General features: G+C 35.6%; 1 protein-coding gene across 4 annotated transcripts in view; it reads left to right on the top strand.

The window, feature by feature from the left end:
* The window catches only part of LOC18438147 (Zn-dependent exopeptidases superfamily protein), a 97,381-nt gene that overhangs the window by 51,336 nt on the left and 21,299 nt on the right, over window positions 1–24,746 (top strand). For 2 of the 4 annotated variants that reach the window (XM_020669833.2, XM_020669834.2), the window contains exons 12-15: window positions 80–206; window positions 8,171–8,230; window positions 8,863–8,981; window positions 13,554–13,678. In XM_020669833.2, the coding sequence (XP_020525492.1) occupies window positions 80–206; window positions 8,171–8,230; window positions 8,863–8,981; window positions 13,554–13,678 (431 nt within the window). The remainder of the gene's footprint in view (window positions 1–79; window positions 207–8,170; window positions 8,231–8,862; window positions 8,982–13,553; window positions 13,679–24,746) is intronic. The other 2 variants (XR_016057517.1, XR_016057518.1) reach the window with 1 other exon arrangement.

Below are 24,746 nucleotides of genomic sequence, written 5' to 3' on the forward strand. Positions count from 1 at the left end.
CGTTGAATTCATATGCAGCTATGTTTACATGGTGGGCATTCTTTTTACCTGCTGATTAGAATAAACTTCCCATTTACAGGTTTGCTCATCCATCACTGGCCTTCTTGATGTTCGTCCCATGCTCATTTGCTGGCTTACTGATTCCAAGAATTATCTGGGGAAATTCTCCAATGCTAGATGGTGCATCTTTGAAAGAATCAAGGGAGGTACTAACTTCAATCCATATAGCATTGTCTGTCTTATCAATAAACTGTATATAAAACAATCTGTATTAAAAAATTTCTTTTATTTACAAGCAAATTATCATGTTGAACATCATTTGAATTTTTGTCCCAATTTTGATGGTGATTCTTGAGGGTTGCCATTTCTTTGGCAGGTCAGTAACTCTATTGTGCGACCATTATGTATTTATATTTTGTCTTCTTATTCTGATTCTTACTTTGAACCATATTAGCTAAATGCCAATATTTGATGGCATTATAGGATAGAAAGCTAGTAAGCCTCTTGGCTTCATACCTCATTCAGGGTTGTTTTTGGTTTACTTTTTTAAAGAAATTAACTTTTTGCTGAATGAAAACTAGGACAAGTGGCTTGTTCGATGGGGTCTGTTAGAATAAAAGGGAGAGACTCCCACACTAATTCACTTAGATCAGAAAAGAGGGCCCATTGTACACCAATCCATCAACATTTCCATTGCTTCCATGAAAATGGTAGTGATCTCTTATGTCTCCTAAACAATATTCTAAAACATGGCTTGGCAAGGTACTCACTCCATTGCAGGCCGAGTGACTCGGCCAAGTCCAAGTCAACTTGCCTGTTGTCCAGCGGTCCAAGCCCCTAAACAACCTAAGAGAAAATTTGAAAAAATTCCAAGAAGTCCCTAAAATCGGAAAAAAAAGCAAAAATCCACAAAAGTGACGCAGAATAAAAAAATATATAAAACATGACATATGAAAAAGTTCATGTGAAACATAGTAAAATAGAAGAATCAGAAAAATCATAAACAGCTGTAAAAGAAAAGTATATACTTTTCACAAATCAATGATAATTGATATAGGAAAAAAAAACAAGCATATGAGTTTAAATTTCTGAAAAACTTTCTCAAAAAAAAAAAAAAAAAAAGAAAAAATGGTATTTAGCCCAAATTTTGAGAACGGATCCCCCAATCTTCATGTTTGGTGCAAATTCATGGCTTGAATCCTCATCAAAGCTTTCTCAGCCAACCCGAATCAAAGCCCCCACCCACAAACAATGTTTCGCTCGAATTCGGGTGTAGGAGATCCGAGATGATGAAAAATCTAAATGGATAGTGAATCGGAATTTCAAATCTTTAAAATCGTAATTTGTTCGAGTTTGTGGGTGAAAATCAAATCTATCGTCAAACCATTGGGTTATTCCAAACTATTAGGCAGTTATATCTTACATAACTTTATGTCCACCTGGCATAATCCACCTGGATAGGTGAATGTCAAGGCAAAACTTCCCTCGATTGTTTTAAAGACAAAAAAAACAGAAAGGGCCTTGATTGCTTTCTGGAATTCTATAGGTCACAATTTATTTTTTTGGTAATGATAAGCATATTCAGTATGTCTTTTTTGTTATTTAAGAATAGATAAGGATGCTATTCTTATTTTATGAAATGCTCATAACGTTCTAACCCTATTATAGAATTAAGCAAATCCAAGCAATGTTCTAATCCTATTATAGAATTAAGCAAATCCAAGCATATTGAAGTAGATATACAGTTGTACTTTTCTGGAGTGATTCTTACGGGCATTTATATGTATCTATGCATTTCGCAAAGGCAGCATGCTTTTTTCAGGCACACAGGAGGCCCAAATGTTAGGCACACATTTGCAACCTTCCTTTGCTAAACGAGTTTTCCATAGGGCAGTCACAATCAAACTGGCTTTCATCACAACGAGATATTAAATTCCATGGAACACCCTCATCTCGCCAGCATAGTTTATGGGATCTCCATTGGGAAATATATCATGCAGGAACACATATTCCAATGAGTAGGGTGGCAAACAGAACTTAAAAAAAATGCCACGACTCTCCTAGTACAACTTAAGATTCAAAAGGTGCTACTTCAATTCTAAAGGTGAACATCCCCCTTCCTTCCCTCGCCGCCCAGAACCATTCTGGATTTCACAATCTCAAACAATGTGTTACCAAAGGCTCAAGGCGTTTGATGTACCCGGGCTTTCTGCCAACTAAAAAAAGATTCCTAAGAGAATTAGCTGAGTTGATTGTTCCGCTAGTCGACATGACACTCGCTGCATTCAGCTACAACCTGGATATGTAGTCTTTTTCTAGCTAGACCATTAGTATGTCTTGTGCATACTGCCTGAGCAGATGTCAATGTTCTTTACTTATAGATCACTTTATGAGAAGTGAACCAAGAATTCTCTTTCTTTATCATCAATCAAATCACTGTTTACGACCCAGGATTCTATTTTCCCATCAATCCAATCGCTGTTCACGTTTTTTCTTCTTCTTATCAATGGATAGATCTCTTTACTCGTACTTGTAGATCTTGGGACAAGTTTCTTGAGTTGGAAAGTACGAAAATTTGAAGAGAGAAAAGCTTAGCACAAGGTATTTATTTCCTGAGATGCTTGAAGTTTGTATTATTTGAACATTCTTAGCTAGTAAGCTTTAGGATGTCTTAGGCAATGTAAAATAAAGGCCTTAATGGGGTTTTCTTGAGAACTTCTTCTTAAAATAAAATTTGTCAAATTATGGAGAAAGAAGATGAGGATGTATGGGCTTTTAGTATATTAATTGGGAACATGTTTTAGAAAGAATTTTATGTGTTTATCTTTTTTGTAAATTAGTATTTTATGTGTTTATCGTAAAGGGAAGGTGCGTGAACTCAAAAAAGATCGATGAAACAAGAGACAAACTGACAAGACATATGGTCTTAGAAGAAATGAGACAATCATTTTCTTGAGAATTATTTCTATGATGGCTCTTCAGGTTTGGATGGAGAGAAGAAATTCAAAGAGGTTGGTATTGATTTTTATTGTGTGTTGGTGTTGCATAATTTTTAGGAAAAAGGCGGATTATGGAAGACATATATGTTCAGGTGAGTCCTTTTTTCAGGTATTATCAGGCCTTCTTAGGCAAGAGTTTCTATTGGAGCCTTATAGATTAGCCGTCATTTTACCTAATGCGTTTTTGTCCTGACATCTCTTGAAGGAAAATATTAGCATAAGTATATGTAAATTTTGTGGGCCTAAGAACAATGACTACAAGTGAGAGGAGGAAAAGCAAGAGAGAGGAAGGCAGAGAAGGCGCGTTGAGAGAGAGACTGCAAAGTGAGGGGGAAAGGAGACTACATAAAAGGCTAGAAGATTGGCCTAGAGTTTATGTTTTATGTAGTCATACACATAATAAGTTGCAACAGAAATTGCAAAAGGACTTATCAGTCCTAAAGAATAACAAAACAGCACTAAAGAAAGAGAAAGTCCCATATGTCCTAAGAACTACATATGGAAAAGCATACACACACCGTAGATTTCCCCACAAGTTGGTGCATGTATGTCATGAATGCTTGACTTGCGTATAAATGTATGAAGGCAGTATCGACCCGGTGGCTTGGTAAAAATATTGGCTAGTTGACTTTCAGTCATTGTATATGGAGTCTGCCACGTTTTCCCCTGACAATCAACATCAATGTGCTTTGTCCTCTCTTGAAAGATGGTATTCGTGGCGAAAGAGATAGCAGCCTTGTCAAAGTGCATGGGAACAAGTGAGGTGATGTGCACTCCCATAGCACTAGGAGCTCTTGTAGCATCAAAGATTGTATATTCTTGATGCGTTTACTCAATATTTTGCTTCCACACCTGACCTTGCGATCGTATTGCCTTTTTCATGTCCATGCAACCAAATTTCCCTAGGATGGTGCAATAGCTACTAGTTGATTACAATCAACTGGGCAACTGACCCGGTCAGCATTTTTTTGGCAACATAAATCTGTAGAAGAATTACGCCTGAATGAAAGTTCCTTACTAGGATTCTTTTTTAAGTATCTCAGAATGTGTAACTGCCTCTAAATGTGAAGATCATGGCGCGTTCATAAACCGGTTGACCATGTTGACTACATATGATAACAGGTCGTGTAATGGTCGGATAAATGATGCGACCAACCAGCCTCAGGTACAAGCCCACATAGCTAAGGACCTTTCTTGAAGTTGCATCTGAGGTGATATCAGGGTCAAGTGGGTGAGGTGAAAAAGAGGTTTGACATCTACTTTCCCAGTTTCCCATAAGAGACCAAGGGTTGCTTATGCTGCGAAATAAAATTCCCTTTCTAGAAGTTACAAATTCTTACCCAAGAAGTACTTGAGTGGTCCTCAGATCTTTGAATGTCAAATTCTTGGTGAAGAGTTGTCTTGAAGGAGGATGTGTTGTCCATATCATCTTCCGTTACCACAATATCATCAACATAAATAAGGAGAAACCTTGTACCTTGAGGTCTCCTCTTTACCAAGAGGGAATAACGAGAATTACTCTTGTGGAATCCAATAGCAACCATTGCCTTACTGAATTGTCTGAACCACACTTGCGGCGATTGCTAAGGCCAAGCAGTTGGTATTTTAGATCGGGGTTTGGTATTATAGCAACCTATATTCTTTTTGTATTTTCTCTGTTCTTGTCAAAATGTAGTCAGCAATTATGTTATGTGTTATCCTTTTTCAATCAGCATATCGGGTAGGGATCAATCAAAAAACAAAAAATATGGTAGACTGCTTCCTTATCTTACCAACTCACCCTTTATTGAGCAACCCATAAAAAATGATTCATTTTCCCCAAGACTTTTTGCTTCACGTTCTTAGCTTGTACCGTTGCATGTAATATAGTTATTTGATTAGATTTTGTTTCTCAGGCTTCCTTTTTAGCACTTAGATTCCTATTTTGTTTATCCTTTTAATATCCAAATTTAGTTGCCAATTATGTTTGCAATTATCCCTTTAATCGGTATGTCTTTTAGGCTTCAATCGAGACCAAAAGATCGGGAGGACTGTTGGGTTTATCTCAAGCTTATTTAGAATCAGCTAATAATTAGAATGAAACAAACCCATGCTAGATTGCAGTTTACAAAGCACAAAGATGATAAGGACAAGTAGATTAATTAATCTACGTAACCCATTAAACTATTGTTTAGTGAGTTAAATGAGTCTTGATTGGGGCCATGAGTTGATCCAAGCTAAGGGCAAAAACAAGAATACATCTCATAAAAAACATTGATATTTCGATTAGGTTGGTTCACATTTAGTTTGTTTACACTAGACCTAATAGAGTATCAAATTTGGTTAAGTTGTTTTTGTGTTTTCCATTGTCATACTATGGAAACTAACATCATCATCATTATTATCATTATCATCATCAAAGCCTTTTCCCAACTAATTACGGTCAGCTAAATAAATCTTGGTCTTCCATTCTGCTCTATTAAGGGCCATACCCTCAGTGAAGCCATAAGTCCCCATATATTTTCTCACTACTTTCAACCATATCCTTTTTGGCCTAGTTACCCCTCGTCTTTTTTGAGCATTCCACTTGAGCTAACTCCCACCTTCTAGCAGGTGTTGTACTGGATCTGCACCACACATGGCCAGCCCACCTATGTTTACTCTCTCTCATCTTTTCGCCTATTGGTGCCTCACCCAAAATTTTCCTGAATGTATTGATTTCGAATTCTATCCCCTCTTGTCATGCCACTCATCCATCTCAACATCATCATCTTCATTACACTAATTTTATGGATACATTGTTTTTTGACCGCCCACATTCCACCCCATAGAGCAATGTTGATCTCACAACTGTCCTATGGAACGTGCTTTTCAGCTTCATTGGTATGTTGCGATCACATAAGATTCCGGTTGCACGTCTCCACTTTGCCCACCCATATCTAATTCTATATGCAATATCTTCCCCAATCTATCAATTTTCTTGGATTATTAATCTACGATAGCGAAAGTACGTTCTTTTCGGTATTTTCTGGTCATCAATCTTAACTACTTCATCGTCTCTACTTTTATTATTACTAACTTGCATTCGTTACACTAATTTTATGGATATATTGTTTTTTGACCGCCCACATTCCACCTCATAGAGCAATGTTGGTCTCCCAACTGTCCTATAGAACTTGCCTTTCAGCTTCATTTTATACCGTGATCACATAAAATTCCGATTGCACATCTCCATTTCTCCCACCCATATCTCATTTTATATGCAACCCAATCTATCCATTTTCTTGGATTATTAATCAATGATATCAAAAGTAGGTTCGTTTTGGTATTTTCTTGTCATCAATCTTAACTACTTGCGTTTGTTACACTAATTTTATGGATATATTGTTTTTTGACCACCCACATTCCACCCCATAGAGCAATGTTGGTCTTCTAACTGTCCTATAGAACTTGCCTTTCAGCTTCATTGGTATGTCGTGATCACATAAAATTCCGGTTGCACATCTCTACTTCGTCCACCCATATCTAATTCTATATGCAATATCTTCCCCAATATATGCATTTTCTTGGATTATTATCGAAAGTGCGCTCTTTTTGGTATTTTCTCGTCATCAATCTTAACTACTTCCTCATCTCTACTCTTATTATTACTAACTTGCATTCCATATATTGTATTTTAGTCCGGGTAATTTTAAAGCCTTTAGATTCTAAAACATCCCACCAAAGTTCTAACTTTGTGTTGACGTCGTTTCAGGTCTCATTGATCAAAACTATGCTATTTGCGAACAACATACACCTCGGTAGCGCATCTTGTAAGTGTCTAGTTAAGTTGTCCATAACTAAGACAGAGGCATAGGCTCAATGCTAATCCCTGATGCAGACTTATTGTCACTGAAAACTCACTCATCTCTCAACTAGTTATTCATACATTAGTTAGCGCTCTATTATTTGTATCTCTCACCAAGTTGATGTAGTGTCTGGAGACTCCTTTTTTTTTCAACACCCAGCAAATCAAACCTTGAGGTATTCTATCATAAGCTTTCTCTAGATCAATAGAGACCATGTGGAGGTCTTTTCCCTTTGCCCTAAACTTCTCAATCCGTTGCCTAAGTAGGAAAATAGCTTTGGTTGTTGACCTCCCTGGTATAAAACCGAATTGGTTTTTTGATACACTTGTTTCATGCCTTAGTCATTGCTCAATCACTCTCCCCGAGCTTCATAGTATGACTCATAAGTTTGATTTCTTTATAGTTCGCACAATTTTGTATGTCTCCTTTATTCTTGTAAATAGGTATCACAATACTTTTCCTCCATTCGTTTGACATTTTTTTGTTCTCAACACCTTGTTGAACAGCTTGGTCTGCTAGTGATTGCCAATGTCCCCCATGCACTTCCAAACCTCTATCGGGATACCATCTGATCTTAAAGCCTTTATTATTTTCATCCTTTCCAATTCTTCTTTCACTTTCGATATCCTAATCTTACGAAAGTATGTATAACCTCTGCCCTCGTTATTCCAACGGTTCCTTCTATCGCTATGTTCCCTATCGTGTTCGTCATTTAATAATTTTTGAAAATAAATTCTCTATCTTTCGTTGACCTCTTCATCCTTCTTCAAGACCCTTTGATCCTCACTCGTAATGTATTCAATATAGTCTAGATCCCTACACTTTTCTATCTCATTTTTGCTAATTTGACAACATCTTTGTCACCTTTTCTCGTTTCCAATGTACTGTATAGATTATCATATGACTTAAGTTTAGGCTTAGTATTTGTTTAGCGTTTTTGTGTACTATGGAAACTAACCTTAACTATTTCGGATATATGTTAGCTCATAGCATATAGACTTTTCTTATTTATAGTATCTGATGAAATGTATTTAATGGTTGGCATATAATACCAATTGGATGTCAATTGAGCAGATGATGTGATATTTGTGAGAAATTTGGAGGAAGCATGTTACCAAGTAGTTTTATCCTTCTGATATTACTTTTGTCAATAAAATGACATTGCATTGCTATGGTTGGTACGAAAATGGTTTTTAGCCGAATTAATTTTCATTTTTCTATCTTTTTTGGCTTTGGCATTGATCCTTATTCTGAATATTTGTTCTCTATTCAATATTTCACTAAAAACACATTTGATTTACTTCAATTGAATTTTTGAGTTGGTGACTTTTTTATGGGCCACAGGATCTCTTAGATGGGAGGCACCATTGGGGAGCTTTTGGATTTTATTCTTCTTTGTCTATGGTAAAAGACCATTACCTTTTTCTATTTACCTTTCATCCTCTATTCATGGCATTCAAAAAATGTTGGAGGGAACTATTCTAATAATTCTCATGCCCTCTCTGGCTTTATATGCATACTGTTAGGTCAGGATATGTGGATGACAATTTTTTCGTAAAGAAGAAAGCTCTTTAATATTATTTATTTGTCTAAAATGATGAAGAAAACATGTTGTAGATGGCTTAAAGTATGTATTACATGGCAAACAGTATGGTAGGCTGCTAATGCAATTGATAACAATTGATATCAATGGTCATTGGTGCACCTAAGTCGTAACTGTCCATTGTTCAAAAGTGAATATTTCTGAAATGAACCCTGAATGGGTCAGCCGGCATATTATGGCCCCCCACATTGGACACTCAAGTTGTGTGACCCCCTATTCCTCTAAGTTGAAACTATGTGTTATCTGTTGTATTTATTATCAGTTTGTATCTATTTTCTGTTGCTATCATTGCAGATAGATGTATTCTTTCTACATGTAATTCATCAGTTTTTTATTTCAGTGAGATTCTGTTTAAAAAGAATACTTAAAATCATATTTCGTTATAAATATGATAATTACAAGTACGAATGTTAGAAAGTATCATTGTGTGCAGGTGTATCTATATGCTGGACTGGGTGGAGGTTTCATGACGTTTTTCGTGTCAGTGTGCATGATTCTATCATGGTGTTTCTATGGTCTATTTTCTTATCTATTTGGTCAGAAATCACTGAGGTACTTTCCTTGCTATCTTGGGTTTTCTCTGATTTTGGAACATGTAAATATGAAGTATACTGCAACTTTTTCCAATTCCTCAAACCTCTTGAATCATGCATGCGAATCTACTCAAAGGATTCATGTTATAGTGTTCTACATTTTGGTACGGTTAAACATTCATCAGTGAACTGGGAAGCCCTTTTACCTCACCCCCTCATACCAATTGAAAGAAATCGGATAGTCAGTTATTTTTTCCTGTTGCATGCGTGGCTTTATACTTTGTGTTAGTAGTATAACCACTTTGCCAAAGAAATGGGCTAACACTGAAATAGAAAATATTGTTATCGTCAAATTGCATTCCACCTATGGGTTGTTTAGAAGATTGTTTTCAGTTGGAGGGAGTCATGGAGATCCAGCTGGAGTTCAGCTAGACCTTTCATGTAGTTTCCATCTAAAGGAAAAGAAAATCATTTCTGTGTTCCTTGTATGATGCTTTGGAGTTCAGCTCCTTGCTGACAAATCTCGGGGCATATATTTTTACTGGGCATATGTATCCTCATTGAAGAGTCAAGATAACAACAGCCTAATATACAAAAGTTTGAGAGGTAGTAGATGGATTAAACTATCCTACTATATCTATGTTGAGTGTAGGTACAAAAGAATTAAGAAACAATAATTGTATCTTTCTTGGTTGATTGATGTGCAAGTACAAGAAAACAATATGACACTTTGACACTTACCCGGAAATAGGACATTGAAGAGATCATTATTCTGTGGAAAATGGTGATAAGTGCATATTTATGCTTTGATGGACATATTTCCAGTACAAAGGTCAGAGAAAATATACTGAAATTAGTTGTTAACTGGCTTCGCACGACTGGGAAAGGTCAATCTCTTAAGGAATGTGATTGCACCCTCATAGAGCAGGATTGCAGTCCGGCCACAATCTCATGGTAGGGGAATGCTCTTTTGAGCTTGAGATGGCATTCCCCTACCATCAACAGGTTAGCACACCATATTCTTTATATTTTTAAAGGAAAAGAAGCAATAAATATAGATTAAATAAAAAAAGAAAGCAATAAATGACTATCCATAAAAAAGCAAATTTTATATATCAATAAAAAGAAAACAATAATTATTCAAATCAATTTTCCAAAAATTTTTTAGGAAAAGAGATTCTCGAATTCGCATTATTTACAAATAGGGAGTTCTAAATCCAGTGCTTCCAAGGTACCATTTAATGTAAGGTATGATTGATCCTACATTTGTCACAATTGGTTATGGGAGTTTAACCCATAATCGTTTTGAAATGTGTACAATAGAAAAAATGATCTCTATTTCCATGAATTTCTGTCTATATCTGAAAAAAGAAAAAACTGCTCAATCACCTCATTCATTTTCTTTTATTGAAATAAAAGGAGATTTGTGACAAAAAATGCTATGCTTGTATGTGATTTGATTGAAATAATAAATTTTATTATCATTTAAAGTGTAACATCAAATAAATATCTTCAGTGTATTATTGTGAAGGACATTAAGTAAATAAATATGAGTTATTAGTCTCACTTCTTTCTAAATAAATTGCTGTTAGCATAATTTAAGAATAATTCTAATATATTATGCACCTAACCAAATCTGAATATTTGTTGTTTAAGTTCCAAGTTGCTTTTTTTGTCATTTGCAGTTTGTTTAGTTTCCAAGTTGCTTTTTTTGTCATTTGCAGTTTGGTATTTGTTGTCTAGGGATTTTTGATTGGTCTGTGTGAACTGCACTTGGGAAATGTTCAAACTCCATACTTTGTTTGATTGTCCTTTTGCAAATCGCAGTTTTATCTGGTTGTTATATCTGTATTACCAATGTAAAGCAATACGATGTCCAATCTGTTGCATAAATTGTATGCATTTCATTCAAGGGCTCTTTCTATGCCCATAAATTCTCTCTCATCTCTCTTTCCCTCTCTCTAAAGAAGTTTTATGGAACTCTGGTTTAATGTACATTGGTAATCAAATCCTGGAAAAGAGATCAAGTCTCCAATATTAAGCAAGCAGAACATCTCAGCTCCTAAAGGCGAAAAAGATTCCAGTTAAGCAAGTACTATCCAGTGTCCAGAAAAAGCTCAATATTTTTCAGAAGTTTTCACATAATACCTTTTCCCCAGTAAATTGACAGACAATATGCATCTTTTATGCTCTCTACTATTGTGGCAAATGCATTTTCATTCACTGTGGACCACTTGGATAATAGACTTGTAGCCTCATCGCTCTCCTAATGCATCTCATGCCTCTTAGGCCCAATGCATGGTGGCCATCCTTCAGCTAAGTGCATGAATTTTGCCATTCAAACTGCAAACCAGTACTTATTAATAGCCAGCAAATTCATTTTAAGCAGCCCCCTCTATCATGAGTCCATGGTGCCGTGCCGTTGAAGAATGAAGGAAAAAAGTCACAAAAAATAAATAAATCCTTTTTATAAATAAGTTATAAAATGAAAATGAAAGTATATTATGAGTAAAAAAGGAGTGAAAAATACTTAATATATCCAAAAATAAAATTAAAATAGAAAATAATTTATAAATAAGTAAATAAATAATGAAGATTACTTCATACTTAAAAAATATGCCACTTCAATAATTATGAAACCCAAAAAAGTAAATGGGAAAAAGGTTCAGTGATTTTTAAAATTAAAGATAAAACGTGCATTTTATCTATAAAATTAGAACAGTCTTTTATTACTTAAAAAAAAAATGTCTAATCGGTGTTGGAGTGCTACCAAGGATGGTACACTCCTGTGATGTAGAGAAAAGCGTTCTAGAGTTAATCAGTAAAAAAGCTACCGGTCTGCATTACATAAAGCCCCAAACGCTCTTGATATTATTCTAGCTTCAAATGCTCTTTCCTCCTTACTGGATTTCTAAAATTCTGATAAAATTACCCATGAATGCCCCAAGTTTTTTACTAGTTGAAACCAAATTTTCATTGACGCAGAGATTTTGAGTTTCATTGAGGATGGGGTCAAAAGGGCACCAATGGCGAGAGGGCCTATTATTTTGGTTGAGTTTCTTAGAGAGCCTATTATTTAGGTGAGCTTATTATTTAGGTGAGCTTATTATTTAGAGGGCCTATTATTTAGGTGAGCTTCATTGAGACAGGGAGAAAGAGTTTCTTTGACAAGATAAGGCAAGCATCTCATTAGAGAGAGAGAGCGATGGGTCGGGTGAAAGAGTGGGTAACTATGATAGAGAATTGCCGCAAGTGATTTTTTTTTTTTGGTTGGGGGGGGGGGGGGGGGGGGGTGTGGGGGTGGAGTGGCACATAGAGATGGGGTTTGCCTGGTTTTCCCAACCAAAATGGTTTTAGATAGAGATATTTGCAGCAGGGGCTCCCCATAGAGAGGGAGATTTGGGCGGCAGTAGAGATTGGGTTAGGTCTAGAGAGACTTAAGCAAGGGGAGCACCTTGCAGAGAGAGAGATATATGTTCTTTTCCCACCTGCCCTGACAAAATGCAATTCAAGAAAGAGAGAGAGAGGAGGTGTGGCAATGAGAGAGTGAACTTCTTTTCGCACCTGCCCTGAGAAATGCAATTTGAAAAGTTCCATTAAAACAAATTGGAGTTGATTTACGTTGGATTGGCATTTTGGGACCTCTTTGGCAATGAAAGGAATACTTGTTGAGGCAATCAAATGGCGCAACCGACAAATTGGTATATGAAAATTCTTAAACTAGCCCAAATTGTAATTTCACTAGGGGATGAAATAGACCCTTAATTTTGTACCTATATATTTTTAAGAATCTCACAATTAGTTTTTCTGTTTTTTAAAAAGAATTCTCTGGTTCTATGTATTTAAAAAGAGACAGATCAGTTTTTTTAAAAAGAATTCTCTGGTTTTTTAAAAAGAATTCTCTTGTATCAAATGCACACTTTTGATCCCCCTAAAATCTTTGATGTTATGTGTGAAATGCAAACCCCTTGAAATGAAACCATGTCATACTTGCATGTCTTAGAATATCCTTGTAATCTTGGAAGAAAGTTGTGGAAAATCCAACAAGACCTGGGCCTGTTTTCCTCAAGGGCTAAAGATCTCTTGTATCAAATGCACACTTTTGATCCCCCTAAAATCTTTGATGTTATGTGTGAAATGCAAACCCCTTGAAATGAAACCATGTCATACTTGCATGTCTTAGAATATCCTTGTAATCTTGGAAGAAAGTTGTGGAAAATCCAACAAGACCTGGGCCTGTTTTCCTCAAGGGCTAAAGAGGAGTCACGTTCATAATGCATATGGATTCCAAAAAGTCAACTTGCCTTCAAGGGCTTCTAAGGACGTGTTAGCAAAATTGTTAACACCATGATACTCAAGTAATTTTGCTTAAATGATCCAATGAACATGGCATTCATTTTTTTTTTTTTTTTTCACCCAATGATCATGTTGCTATAGATATTTGCACATGTATGCCTTTGGTTTTTTCCATAAAATTATTTTCTCAAACGTGGTTGTGTTGCACAACAAATCTAAAATCCATGTCCAAACGAGAAATCTTTTTTTTGCTCACTGTTATGAATTGACGTTTTTGATGGAGAATCCTTTACAGGGCCGTTGTTGGATATATTGTACCTCTAGTTCCACCTCTTACATTCAATGTTTACTTTGGCGGCTTTCTTGTGCAATTTCTTGTTGAGAAGATGGGAATGATGGGTTCTCTTCCAAATCCATATGGTAAATCTCAACATCATATTTCATCACGTTCATTTGGCCCCATGAGCCATATATACTTGCTAGGATGAAATTTTGTTTGAATTGCCTAGAAACACTGATTAAAATCTTCTCCAAATACTTCAGATATAGGATACTCCAACATTGAAAAAGTTGATGCAGGATGTTCCCTTGCGGCCAAGACTCTGCAAGAGCCTAATTTAAAGTCCTTTGCAAACACCTCAATAATCAACTTGGAACTAGCACACACTCATTTGCAATGCTTGCTTACACATGCACAAAACAATTAACATACCAAATAAAATATACATTGCTAACACACACACACAGACACTCACATATATATATATATATATATATATATATATATATGTGTGTGTGTGTGTGTGTGTGTGTGTGTGTGTGTGTGTGTGGGATTGTATACAATGAGACCATTTACCTTTGATACAAGGTGGTCACAATTCCTTACAACCATTTGATGTGAAATTTGATAGCTTGAATGTGTCACAAAATTAGAGAAAATTTCTTTTGAAGTTTGAGCTTGGTCAATGGAATAATTGCAGTCACCCAATTTCACGTCCATTGGTCAAGATTAATGTGACCACCTTGTATTAATAGTAAATGGTCTCATTCTGTACTTTCCCATATATATATATATATATGGGTGCCGTTTGTATAGAGCCTAGGCTCTATACAATCAAATTAGAGCCTACTTTCAAATAGTATCGAGAAATGTGGTTTCAATACTGAAAATCTTTGTGATAACCTTAAAATATTCTTTCATTTTTATTTATAGAGTTTAAACCTTCGAAAAAAGTGTAGATCGACAAATCTATGAAAACTTGAAAATCTTGAAAATTGATGGTCCAAAAATGTGTTATAAAGTACACTATTTTCATAACTTAGAATCCATTTTTTTCTCATGTTCATGCATCTTGATGTCAAGATTATCAATTTGAGGATATTTGGGCATCAAAACAACCTCTTCTAGTGAAATTTTTGAGTTAGGCTCTAATTTGATTGTTTAGAGCCTCGGCTCTATATAAAATTTTCCATATATATATATATATATATATATATATATGTATGTGTCATTTGAGTCTTATCCCAACTATTTGGAGTCGGCTACATAAATCGTGTTCCGCCATTTCACTCTATCAAGGGTCATGCCCTCAGTCAGACCAAGTCATTGTATATATATATATATATATATATGTCATCTGAGTCTTATCCCAACTATTTGGAGTTGGCTACATGGATTGTGTTCCGCCATTCCACTCTATAAAGGGTTATGCCTTCAGTCAGACCATAAGTCATTGTATTTTTTCTCACTTCTTCCATCTATGTCCTTTTGGGCCTTCCCTTTGCCCTTTTAGTACTTTCCACTCGAACTAAATCAGCCCTCATAACCGGTGATGGTCTAAGCTGCACATGGCCAGACCACCTAAGTCTACTTTTCATCATCGTATCGCCTATTGGAGCTACCCTAAGTTCCTTCAGGCTCTATTGGAGCTACATCTAACGACCTTTTTCCAATAGTGATAGTTCTGATCTTGCTCCTCCTTTTGGAATTACATTATCGGAGTCGAGCTAGGAATGGCCGAAGTGAGTGGACACAACTTTTCACAGGTAGAGTGGTAGCTCAGAGGAGCAAAGAAGCTTGCCTATCTGAACCAAGCAGCAAACAATCTCAATGATGGATGGCAAAATTATACTTATTTTTAATTTCTATTCAATTTTAAAGGATATATATTTTTATTTTAGTTTTAGGATCTATTTTTATGATTTTAAGTTTTTTTTTGGATTCCAGGGTTTTTTTATATTTTTATTTACTATTCATCATATTATTCACGTGTATTGTTCATGCATTACTGTTCACAGTTATTGTTCACGCATTATTATTTATAGGGGTATTTTTGAAAAGGGTTTTTGTTCACGCATTACTATTTTACTTGTTTAAGGTTCAGGAAAAGGGTGGATTTAATTTCCCACCTTTCCTTCCTGCATCACTCATGTTCATTGGTTTCGAGAGCATTTCATCACTTTTTGGCGACTTTCACTTTCAACCAGGTGAATTACGTATATGCCCATTACACCCAGTCATTCTGAAGAACATTTGTTGCCCACCCCCTACCTCCCTTCCTCCCTCCCTCCCTCCCTCCCTTGGGGGTCTTATCATGCTTTGCAATTAGGTGTGAATGGTCAAGATAGGGGAAACTTTAAGGGAGAGAGCTAAGATCTTTTAGCTAGGCAACTGTGCTAGCTGCGAACCTAACACAACCCTCCTCCTTTCTCATTCGTGCTTGGGACTGGACATCGCACATATATATATATATATATATATATATATATATATATATATATATATATATATATATATATATATATAGGAAAATGATCCTGTAAGCCAGTGGGCTTACAGGTAAAAATACGCCCAATGGCCCAGATTGAATCTGGGCCGATCTGACGGTCATGAGACGGATATTTTTAGGGGTATTTTGGTAAAACTATCAAAAAAATAATTTACATGAAATAAATTGACAAAAATACCCCCGAAACTTTTCATGGGTATTTTGGTCAAAAAAATATCACGAATTATGCTTTTGATATTTTTATTAGGTGTGCCTTGATGAGAAGAACACCCACCTAAAATTTCAGGTTATTTGAATTTTTATAGAAAAAAATTTAAAATTCAAACACGAAATGAGGTTGTGACTGTCTCATGACTGTTAGATCGGCCCAGATTCAATTTGGGCCGATGGGCGTATTTTTACCTGTAAGCCCACCGGCTTACAATAGCATCTTCCATATATATATATATATATATATATGAAGAAAATTTATATAAGGTGTCAACCTAATACTATTTAAGTAGAGCACAACTCAAAAACCCATCGAAAAAGGTTGTTCCGATGCTAGAAAACCCTCAAAGTGATCATCTCAACCTTGAGATGTATGTATATTGGGAGGGGGGGGAGGAGTGCATCTTCTAAGTTATTATTTGGACAGTCTATTTTCAATATTTTAAGTGTACATAGATTTGCTTGATCGAGAACATTTTTGGAGCTTTATATTTCATAATGAAGGGTAACAATAGATTTTTCATACCATCACAAGACTTTTCAGCACCGAAACTAAATCTTCTCTTGTAGTTTTGAAGTGCGCATTAGTTCAATAGTATGTTATACAATCCTCCTCTTCTATCTATGTTTATAAGGTTACCTCACCTTCTACACACACACACACACTACATATATATATATATATATATATATATGTGGAAGATACTACAAAATGCCTATAGGCAAAAATGAACAGTGATTATGCCTACCCTCATCACCGTCCAAAGTTCATCGCAAGGTCTTGATTGTCCGGTAATACTTCATTTTTCATTTTTTTTTTTTACAAATCAGAATTATCTGAAATTTGGATCGTGTGCTCATCAAAAATAGGTGAATCTACAAAAAATATCAAAAAAATATTTTACATGAAATAAATTGACCAAAATACCCCCGAAATGTTTCAGGGGTATTTTGGTCAATTTAGTTTCCCAAAATTATTTTTTTTATATTTTTATTAGGCGCGCTTCACTAAGATGTATGCATGCTTCAAATTTCAGATCATTCCGATTTGTAGAAAAACAATGAAAAATGAAATACTACCAGACAATCGTGACCGTGTGATGAACTTTGGACAGTGATGAGGGTAGGCGAAATCAATGTTCATTTGCGCCTATAGGCATTTGGAAGACTTTTTATATATATATATATATATATATATATATGTATATGTATATGTATACATATATGTACATATATATATATATATACATATACATATATCTACATATATATATATATATATAGATCTATATATATATATATATATATATATAGATCTATATATATATATATATATATATATATATATATACATATATATATATATATATATATACATATATATATATATATATATATAAGGGAAACATTATTGTACGCAGGTTTGTATACAACTTAAATGTGCGCCAATGGTTGAGATTTATCCGTGTACACTCCTCGTCAATTGACTATTCATTCCTCCCCTCTCTCCCCCTAGCTGAACTAGAACCCCCTCTCTCTCCTGGCTGAACCAGGTGCCTTAAACCCTAATCTCTCTCTCTCCTGGCAGAACCAAATCACAAAGACCCTCTTCCTCTCTCTGTCAAAAAACTTATTGGGTCCAAAAATAATTTTTTAACAAATCCAATACCTGGCTAAATGCCAACAACTTCTTGTGATGGAGGTTAGAGAGAGAAAGAGGGTCTCTATGATGAAGATGTGCGAAAGAGAGCTGCAAGGGCCTACTGTGATGGAGATTAGAGAGAGAGAGGGGGCCTCTGCGCTGAAGACGAAAGAGAGAGGGTTGCAACAGGCCTTCTGATGGAGATTAGAGAGAGAGAGAGAGGGGGGCTCCATATTGAAGATGAGAGGGAGAGAGATGGTTGCAACGGCCTGCTATAATGGAGGTTAGAGAGAGAACCTCTACACTAAAGACGAGAGGGTGAGAGAGGGCTGCAATGCTTGCTGTGATGGAGATTGAAGAGAGAGGGCCTCTACGATGAAGACTAGAGAGAGATAGAGGGTTGCTATGGCCTGTTGTGATGCAGGTTAGAGAGACATGGAATTGTGAATAGAGAGAGAGAGATAGATGATATTGTGAATAGAGAAAAGAGAGAGAAAGAGATGGGGAGCTTTCATAAGTGTAACGATAGAAAGAGATGGGTTACAGAGTGTGTAGGTTTGGCAGGTTTCAAATGTTTGAACCTCCTCCATCTCAACTATTGTTTTGCCCCTCTATAATATCTCAACCGGTGGCGCACTTTTAAGTTGTACGTGAGCTTGCGTACAAGAGTGTTTTCTTATATATATATATATATGGCGGAAAAGACCTTGTCAGCTCATGGGTTAACTGCTACAGTAAACGCCTACTGTTCAGATTGAATATGGGCCGATCTGACGGTCACGATCTCATTTCGTATTTGAATTTTCATTGTTTTTTCTACAAATCCAAATCACTTGAAAATTGGGACGTCTATTCTTCAAAAATATTAAAATCTAATAAAAATATAAAAATAATAATTGGCAAAACATAAATTGACCAAAATACCCCCGAAACGTATAGGGGGTATTTTTGTCAATTTATGTTTTACGAATTATTTTTTTTATAGGTGCGCTTTGATGAGAAGAATGAATGCTCTAAATTTTAAGTGATTTCGATTTGTAGAAAAAAAACTTAAAATTCAAATATAAAATGAGGTCGTGACCGTCAGATCGGCTCAGATCCAATCTAGGCCATGGGTGTTTACTGTAGCAGTCAACCCGGTGTATGGAATCCACTCCCCTATATATATATATATATATATATATATATATATATATATATATATATCCGTACATTACCACCTCTTCCACTTGAAGAGCCACTCCCTTACGGATTACAACTTTTTCAACTAAGTATGAATATGAATACTAATATATCTCACAAATCGAAACAAAAAACCCCAATGGGCTTAGTTCCTTTTAATTCATCTGAGCCTCCTATGCTCGGCCAACCCTTTTTACCATTCCAACCAATGTCTCCACTAAGATCCACCAATGTACCAGAATATTTTATTCAAGTCCAAAACATAATACACCAAGTCCTGCTTTGTCTCCAGCCCAAAATCCAAATAAGCAAACCTCCTCAGTGTCCAAATATGCTTACATAGAAAATGCTTTCCTAGCTGATATTACCATAGATGACAAACACATTCATATTGACCCACATAAATTAGCTCCCCTTTATCTTCAAAACCATTTAAACCTGATCAATGGTATCAAAACCCGTGAGTGGTATGCATCAGTTTTAATGGAAACATGATCAGTTTCTATTGTTCACTTCTTTCAAGGAAATACAAGTCTGTATGCTTACTCTAAGCTACAGATCAAAAAATACTTACCTATGAGGATTTGGGTAACAACCCTACTCAAGGGAAAAAATTATTAAATACTGAATACCAATATAAATATTTTCGATATGCTGAATATATTGAAGCCTGGCATAAAGTCTTTTTATACCAGAATCCTAATAATACTCATTCTTGGTATAAACAGTTCAAAATGCCTATACTTGAAAGATTTCCTAGCTGGTTCCGCCATTGGTTCCTTATTTGGGGATCTTCTATCCAAATACTGCCAGACACTTTTCAAGCCTTCCAAAATAGATTCTCTGAACATAATAAATGTACAGATTTGATAGACTACCATCTTTATTTAATGTCTATATATCAAATACCCTGGATCTGCAAATGGGAGTATGCTATTTCCGAAAATCATTCTAATAATTATACATATATTCCCCGTCTTGGGAAAACTATTAAAATCAAATGGTGGGATATATTTAGCACGGACCCACGTTCTTTTCCTCTCAAAAGGATTCCTCCATCCTCTGAGATACATAATACTTCTGCTCATAATACTGCACCCAATACTGTTGACCTACATACTTTCTCTTCTTATATTAAGCAAATGAAACAAGCCTATCCTAATGCTACTCTTGCTGAATTAGAAAAACAACTCTTTGGAATATTTGCTGAACCTTCTGCAGTACCGACGACATCAGAAGAAACGGTCCAATCCGGTAATCCCTTACTGGAGGATTTCAGTCAAAAATCAGACTCTTAGGGCCAGGCCCATTAAGTCCAAGAAAATATTCTCCTTATCTAGAAAATATCCCAAAAGCAAACCTGATATGACCCTTTGAATAGTGAAAAGCAGGATTCCTTCACTTCATAAGACTCCTACACATATAAAACAAGCGGAAGTAACCCCAAGCACAGTAATTAGATTCCTTTTTCGATATGACTAAATATTAGTCAAATCAATCCCTTCTTCTTCGAACATCAAAGCGTCCACATGTCCTCAATAAATAGTACCATGATTATCTTTTTATAAAGCAAGATCCTCACCAACCGCTGTTGTTTTATTTACTGCCACATGGCATCCCATTCCACCAAGCCTTCATCACCGACACTACTGAGACTTCCGCGGCCATAAAAGCAGTCTTCCTTATCTACAAAGGCATCTTCAATCATATCACCATCCTCTCAGGCGCGCATCTTAGTCCACCTGGCAGCCATCGGCATTCGGCTCCGTCTATAAAACCCCATCTCCGCTAACGTTGAAGGCAGAGAGCAAGGAAACCTCACAGCCACATCAGAAGTCCTTCAACATTCCTCTCTTATTTTTCTCTGCTATTCTTTCCTTTCTACTGCAGTAGGTTAGCTTTCTTACAGTCCTGTATACACCGTCTACTACAAAGTCGATAACTTTTATTCTTACTTTTCTTCATGTGTGATTGTAATTTCTCTTTTCTCCCCACTTATTGTCCATCAGAATGGAAGTTGTTTAATTGCTACTGTATATGTCAACAGTAAGTTTCATGTAAATATTACTATTCCATTGTAATATTGATGCTATAGTTATGAAATGCAATGGAAATTAGTTTTCAGTATTAAAATTAGAAATTCAACTCATACCTCTTGGATTATCTTAGATGTTTCTGTTATTTCCGCTATCTTCATAATAGTTTTATTCCTCTATTATATAGGAATTTTACGACAATTAATTAACTATAATTATGCTTTATTCATGTTTTTAAGATAAAGGATAAGATTTATGCAAAATAAATTAGGATAGGTCTCGGTGCGTTTATGGTATCAGAGCCAACCCAGTTCACACCTGTTCACTATCTTAGTAGAGAATCACTAGTTTCAAGAACAACTTCATCATAGGAAATCTAATAAAATTCATCCATTAAAGAAAGTTGGTCCGAGAGTTGAGGTTAGAGACGTTCAGACACCCAGTCTAAAGACCGTTAAGGCCAAGAGAGCTGCTGAGGTCAAAACAGACATAAGAGGTAGTCAAGGAGGACTGTCCAGATAACACTCATCCGCAACCTAATAATGGAAAATTTTATTAGAAATCTTACGGATAAAGCTGTTGGAGAAACTAGTAATACTCTAAGGATTAAGAATAAAGAAGAAGTAATTATAAATGATATTGAAAATCAAATACAAAATTGGAATATACCAAAAGTACCTATATCTAATGTATATAAAAAAGGAACATTCGATTTAAAAATAGGTTATGCCATAAAAGCTGTAGAACAGACCTTGTCTGTTACTTGTAACCAGGAAGACTTTCAACTTCTATCAAATAAAAACAATAGGCAAACAAACAGTACGAATTGAAAATCTCTTATCTTCAGCTCCATCCATTCCTGTACCAAAACAATTACTATTTAAACCTCCTCCTGAGCTAAATAAAGAAAAATTTCTTATCGGAGATGATAATAAAACATTAATGGATCAATTAATATCAAAATTATCTAAACATGATATTACAAATAAAACCAAAGAAAAGGTTCCTGAACATAAAACCTTAATACTTCAGGAAGAATTTGATGAACCTATGAATGTTACAATTGAAAATAGAGAACAAGCATTTAATCAGTCTATGACATCTAGTCCACATATAGATGAAATCCAAAGAATTGAAATATATTAGGTTGCGGATGAGTGTTATCTGGACAGTCCTCCTTGACTACCTCTTATGTCTGTTTTGACCTCAGCGGCTCTCTTGGCCTTAACGGTCTTTAGACTGGGTGTCTGAGCGTCTCTAACCTCAACTCTCGGACCAACTTTCTTTAATGGATGAATTTTATTAGATTTCCTATGATGAAGTTGTTCTTGAAGCTAGTGATTCTTTACTAAGATAGTGAACAGGTGTGAACTGGGTTGGCTCTGATACCATAAACGTGCCGAGATCTACCCTAATTTATTTTGCATAAATCTTATCATTTATCTTAAAAACATGAATAAAGCTTAATTATAGTTAATTAATTGTCGTAAAATTCCTATATAATAGAGGAATAAAACTATTATGAAGATAGCGGAAATAACAGAAACATCTAAGATAATCCAAGAGGTATGAGTTGAATTTCTAATTTTAATATTGAAAACTAATTTCAATTGCATTTCATAACTATAGCATCAATATTACAATGGAATAGTAATGTTTACATGAAACTTATTGTTGACATATACAGTAGCTATTAAAGAACTTCCATTCTGATGGACAGTAAGTAGGGAGAAAAGAGAAATTACAATCACACATGAAGAAAAGTAAGAATAAAAGTTACCGACTTTGTAGTAGACGGTGTATACAGGACTGTAAGAAAGCTAACCTACTGCAGTAGAAAGGAAAGAGAGAATAGCAGAGAAAAATAAGAGAGGAATGTTGAAGAAGGACTTCTGATGTGGCTGTGAGGTTTCCTTGCTCTCTGCCTTCAACGTTAGCGGAGATGGGGTTTTATAGACGGTGCCGAATGTCGATGGCTGCCAGGTGGACTAAGATGCGCGCCTGAGAAGATGGTGATATGATTGAAGATGCCTTTGTAGATAAGGAAGATTGCTTTTGTGGCTGCGGAAGTCTCAGTAGTGTCGGTGATGAAGGCTTGGTGGAATGGGTGGCAGTAAATAAAACAACAGCGATCGGTGAGGATCTTGCTTTATAAAAAAATAATCATGGTACTATTTATTGAGGACACGTGGACGCTTTGATGTTCGAAGAAGAAGGGATTGATTTGACTAATATTTAGTCATATCATAAAAGGAATCTAATTACTGTGCTTGGGGTTACTTCCACTTGTTTTATATGTGTAGGAGTCTTATCAAGTGAAGGAATCCTGCTTTTCACTATTCAAAGGGTCATATCAGGTCTGCTTTTGGGATATTTTCTAGATAAGGAGAATATTTTCTTGAACTAAATGGGCCTGGCCTTAAGAGTCTGGTTTTTGACTGAAATTCTCAAGTAAGGGATTACCGGATTGGACCGTTTCTTCTGATGTCGCCGGTACTGTAGAAGGTTCAGCAAATATTCCAAAGAGTTGTTTTTCTAATTCAGCAAGAGTAGCATTAGGATAGGCTTGTTTCATTTGCTTAATATAAGAAGAGAAAGTATGTAGGTCAACAGTATTGGGTGCAGTATTATGAGCAGAAGTATTATATATGTCAAATGATGGAGGAATCCTTTTGAGAGGAAAAGAACGTGGGTCCGTGCTAAATATATCCCACCATTTGATTTTAATAGTTTTCCCAAGACGGGGAATATATGTATAATTATTAGAATTACTTTCGGAAATAGCATACTCCCATTTGCAGATCCAGGGTATTTGATATATAGACATGAAATAAAGATGGTAGTCTATCAAATCTGTACATGTATTATGTTCAGAGAATCTATTTTGGAAGGCTTGAAAAGTGTCTGGCAGTATTTGGATAGAAGATCCCCAAATAAGGAACCGATGGCGGAACCAGCTAAGAAATCTTTCAAGTATAGGCATTTTGAACTGTATATACCAGGAATGAGTATTATTAGGATTCTGGTATAAAAAGACTTTATGCCAGGCTTCAATATATTCAGCATACCGAACATATTTATATTGGTATTCAGTATTTAATAATTTTTTCCCTTGAGTAGGGTTGTTGCCTCAATCCTCATAGGTAAGTAATTTTTTGATCTGTAGCTTAGAGTAAGCATACAGATTTGTATTTCCTTGAAAGAAGTGAACATTAGAAACTGATCCTGTTTCCATTAAAACTGATTCATACCATTCACGGGTTTTGATACCATTGATCGGGTTTAAATAGTTTTGAAGATAAATGGGAGCTAATTTATGTGGGTCAATATGAATGTGTTTGTCATCTATGGTAATATCAGCTAGGAAAGCATTATCTATGTAAGCAGATTTGGACACTGAGGAGGTTTGCTTATTTGGGTCTTGGGCTGGAGACAAAGAGTCGGACATCTTAAATTAGATAAAAGATCTCGGATCTAGATGCTAAGACTGCTGTATTTCCTATAAAATGGAGAGTAATAGTATAAATTAGTGTATTGACTGCATCACTTTCTGTATAAAGGACATCTTGGTTTTGTTCATTTTTTGCAGTCCGTCTTGTATTATTTAATATTTGTTTTTTAATAGATTC

Source organism: Amborella trichopoda, chromosome 6, assembly GCF_054954075.1.
Source record: "Amborella trichopoda isolate Santa Cruz 75 chromosome 6, AtrichopodaSantaCruz75HAP2 v2.0, whole genome shotgun sequence".
In the NCBI taxonomy this organism is placed as follows: Eukaryota; Viridiplantae; Streptophyta; class Magnoliopsida; order Amborellales; family Amborellaceae; genus Amborella; species Amborella trichopoda.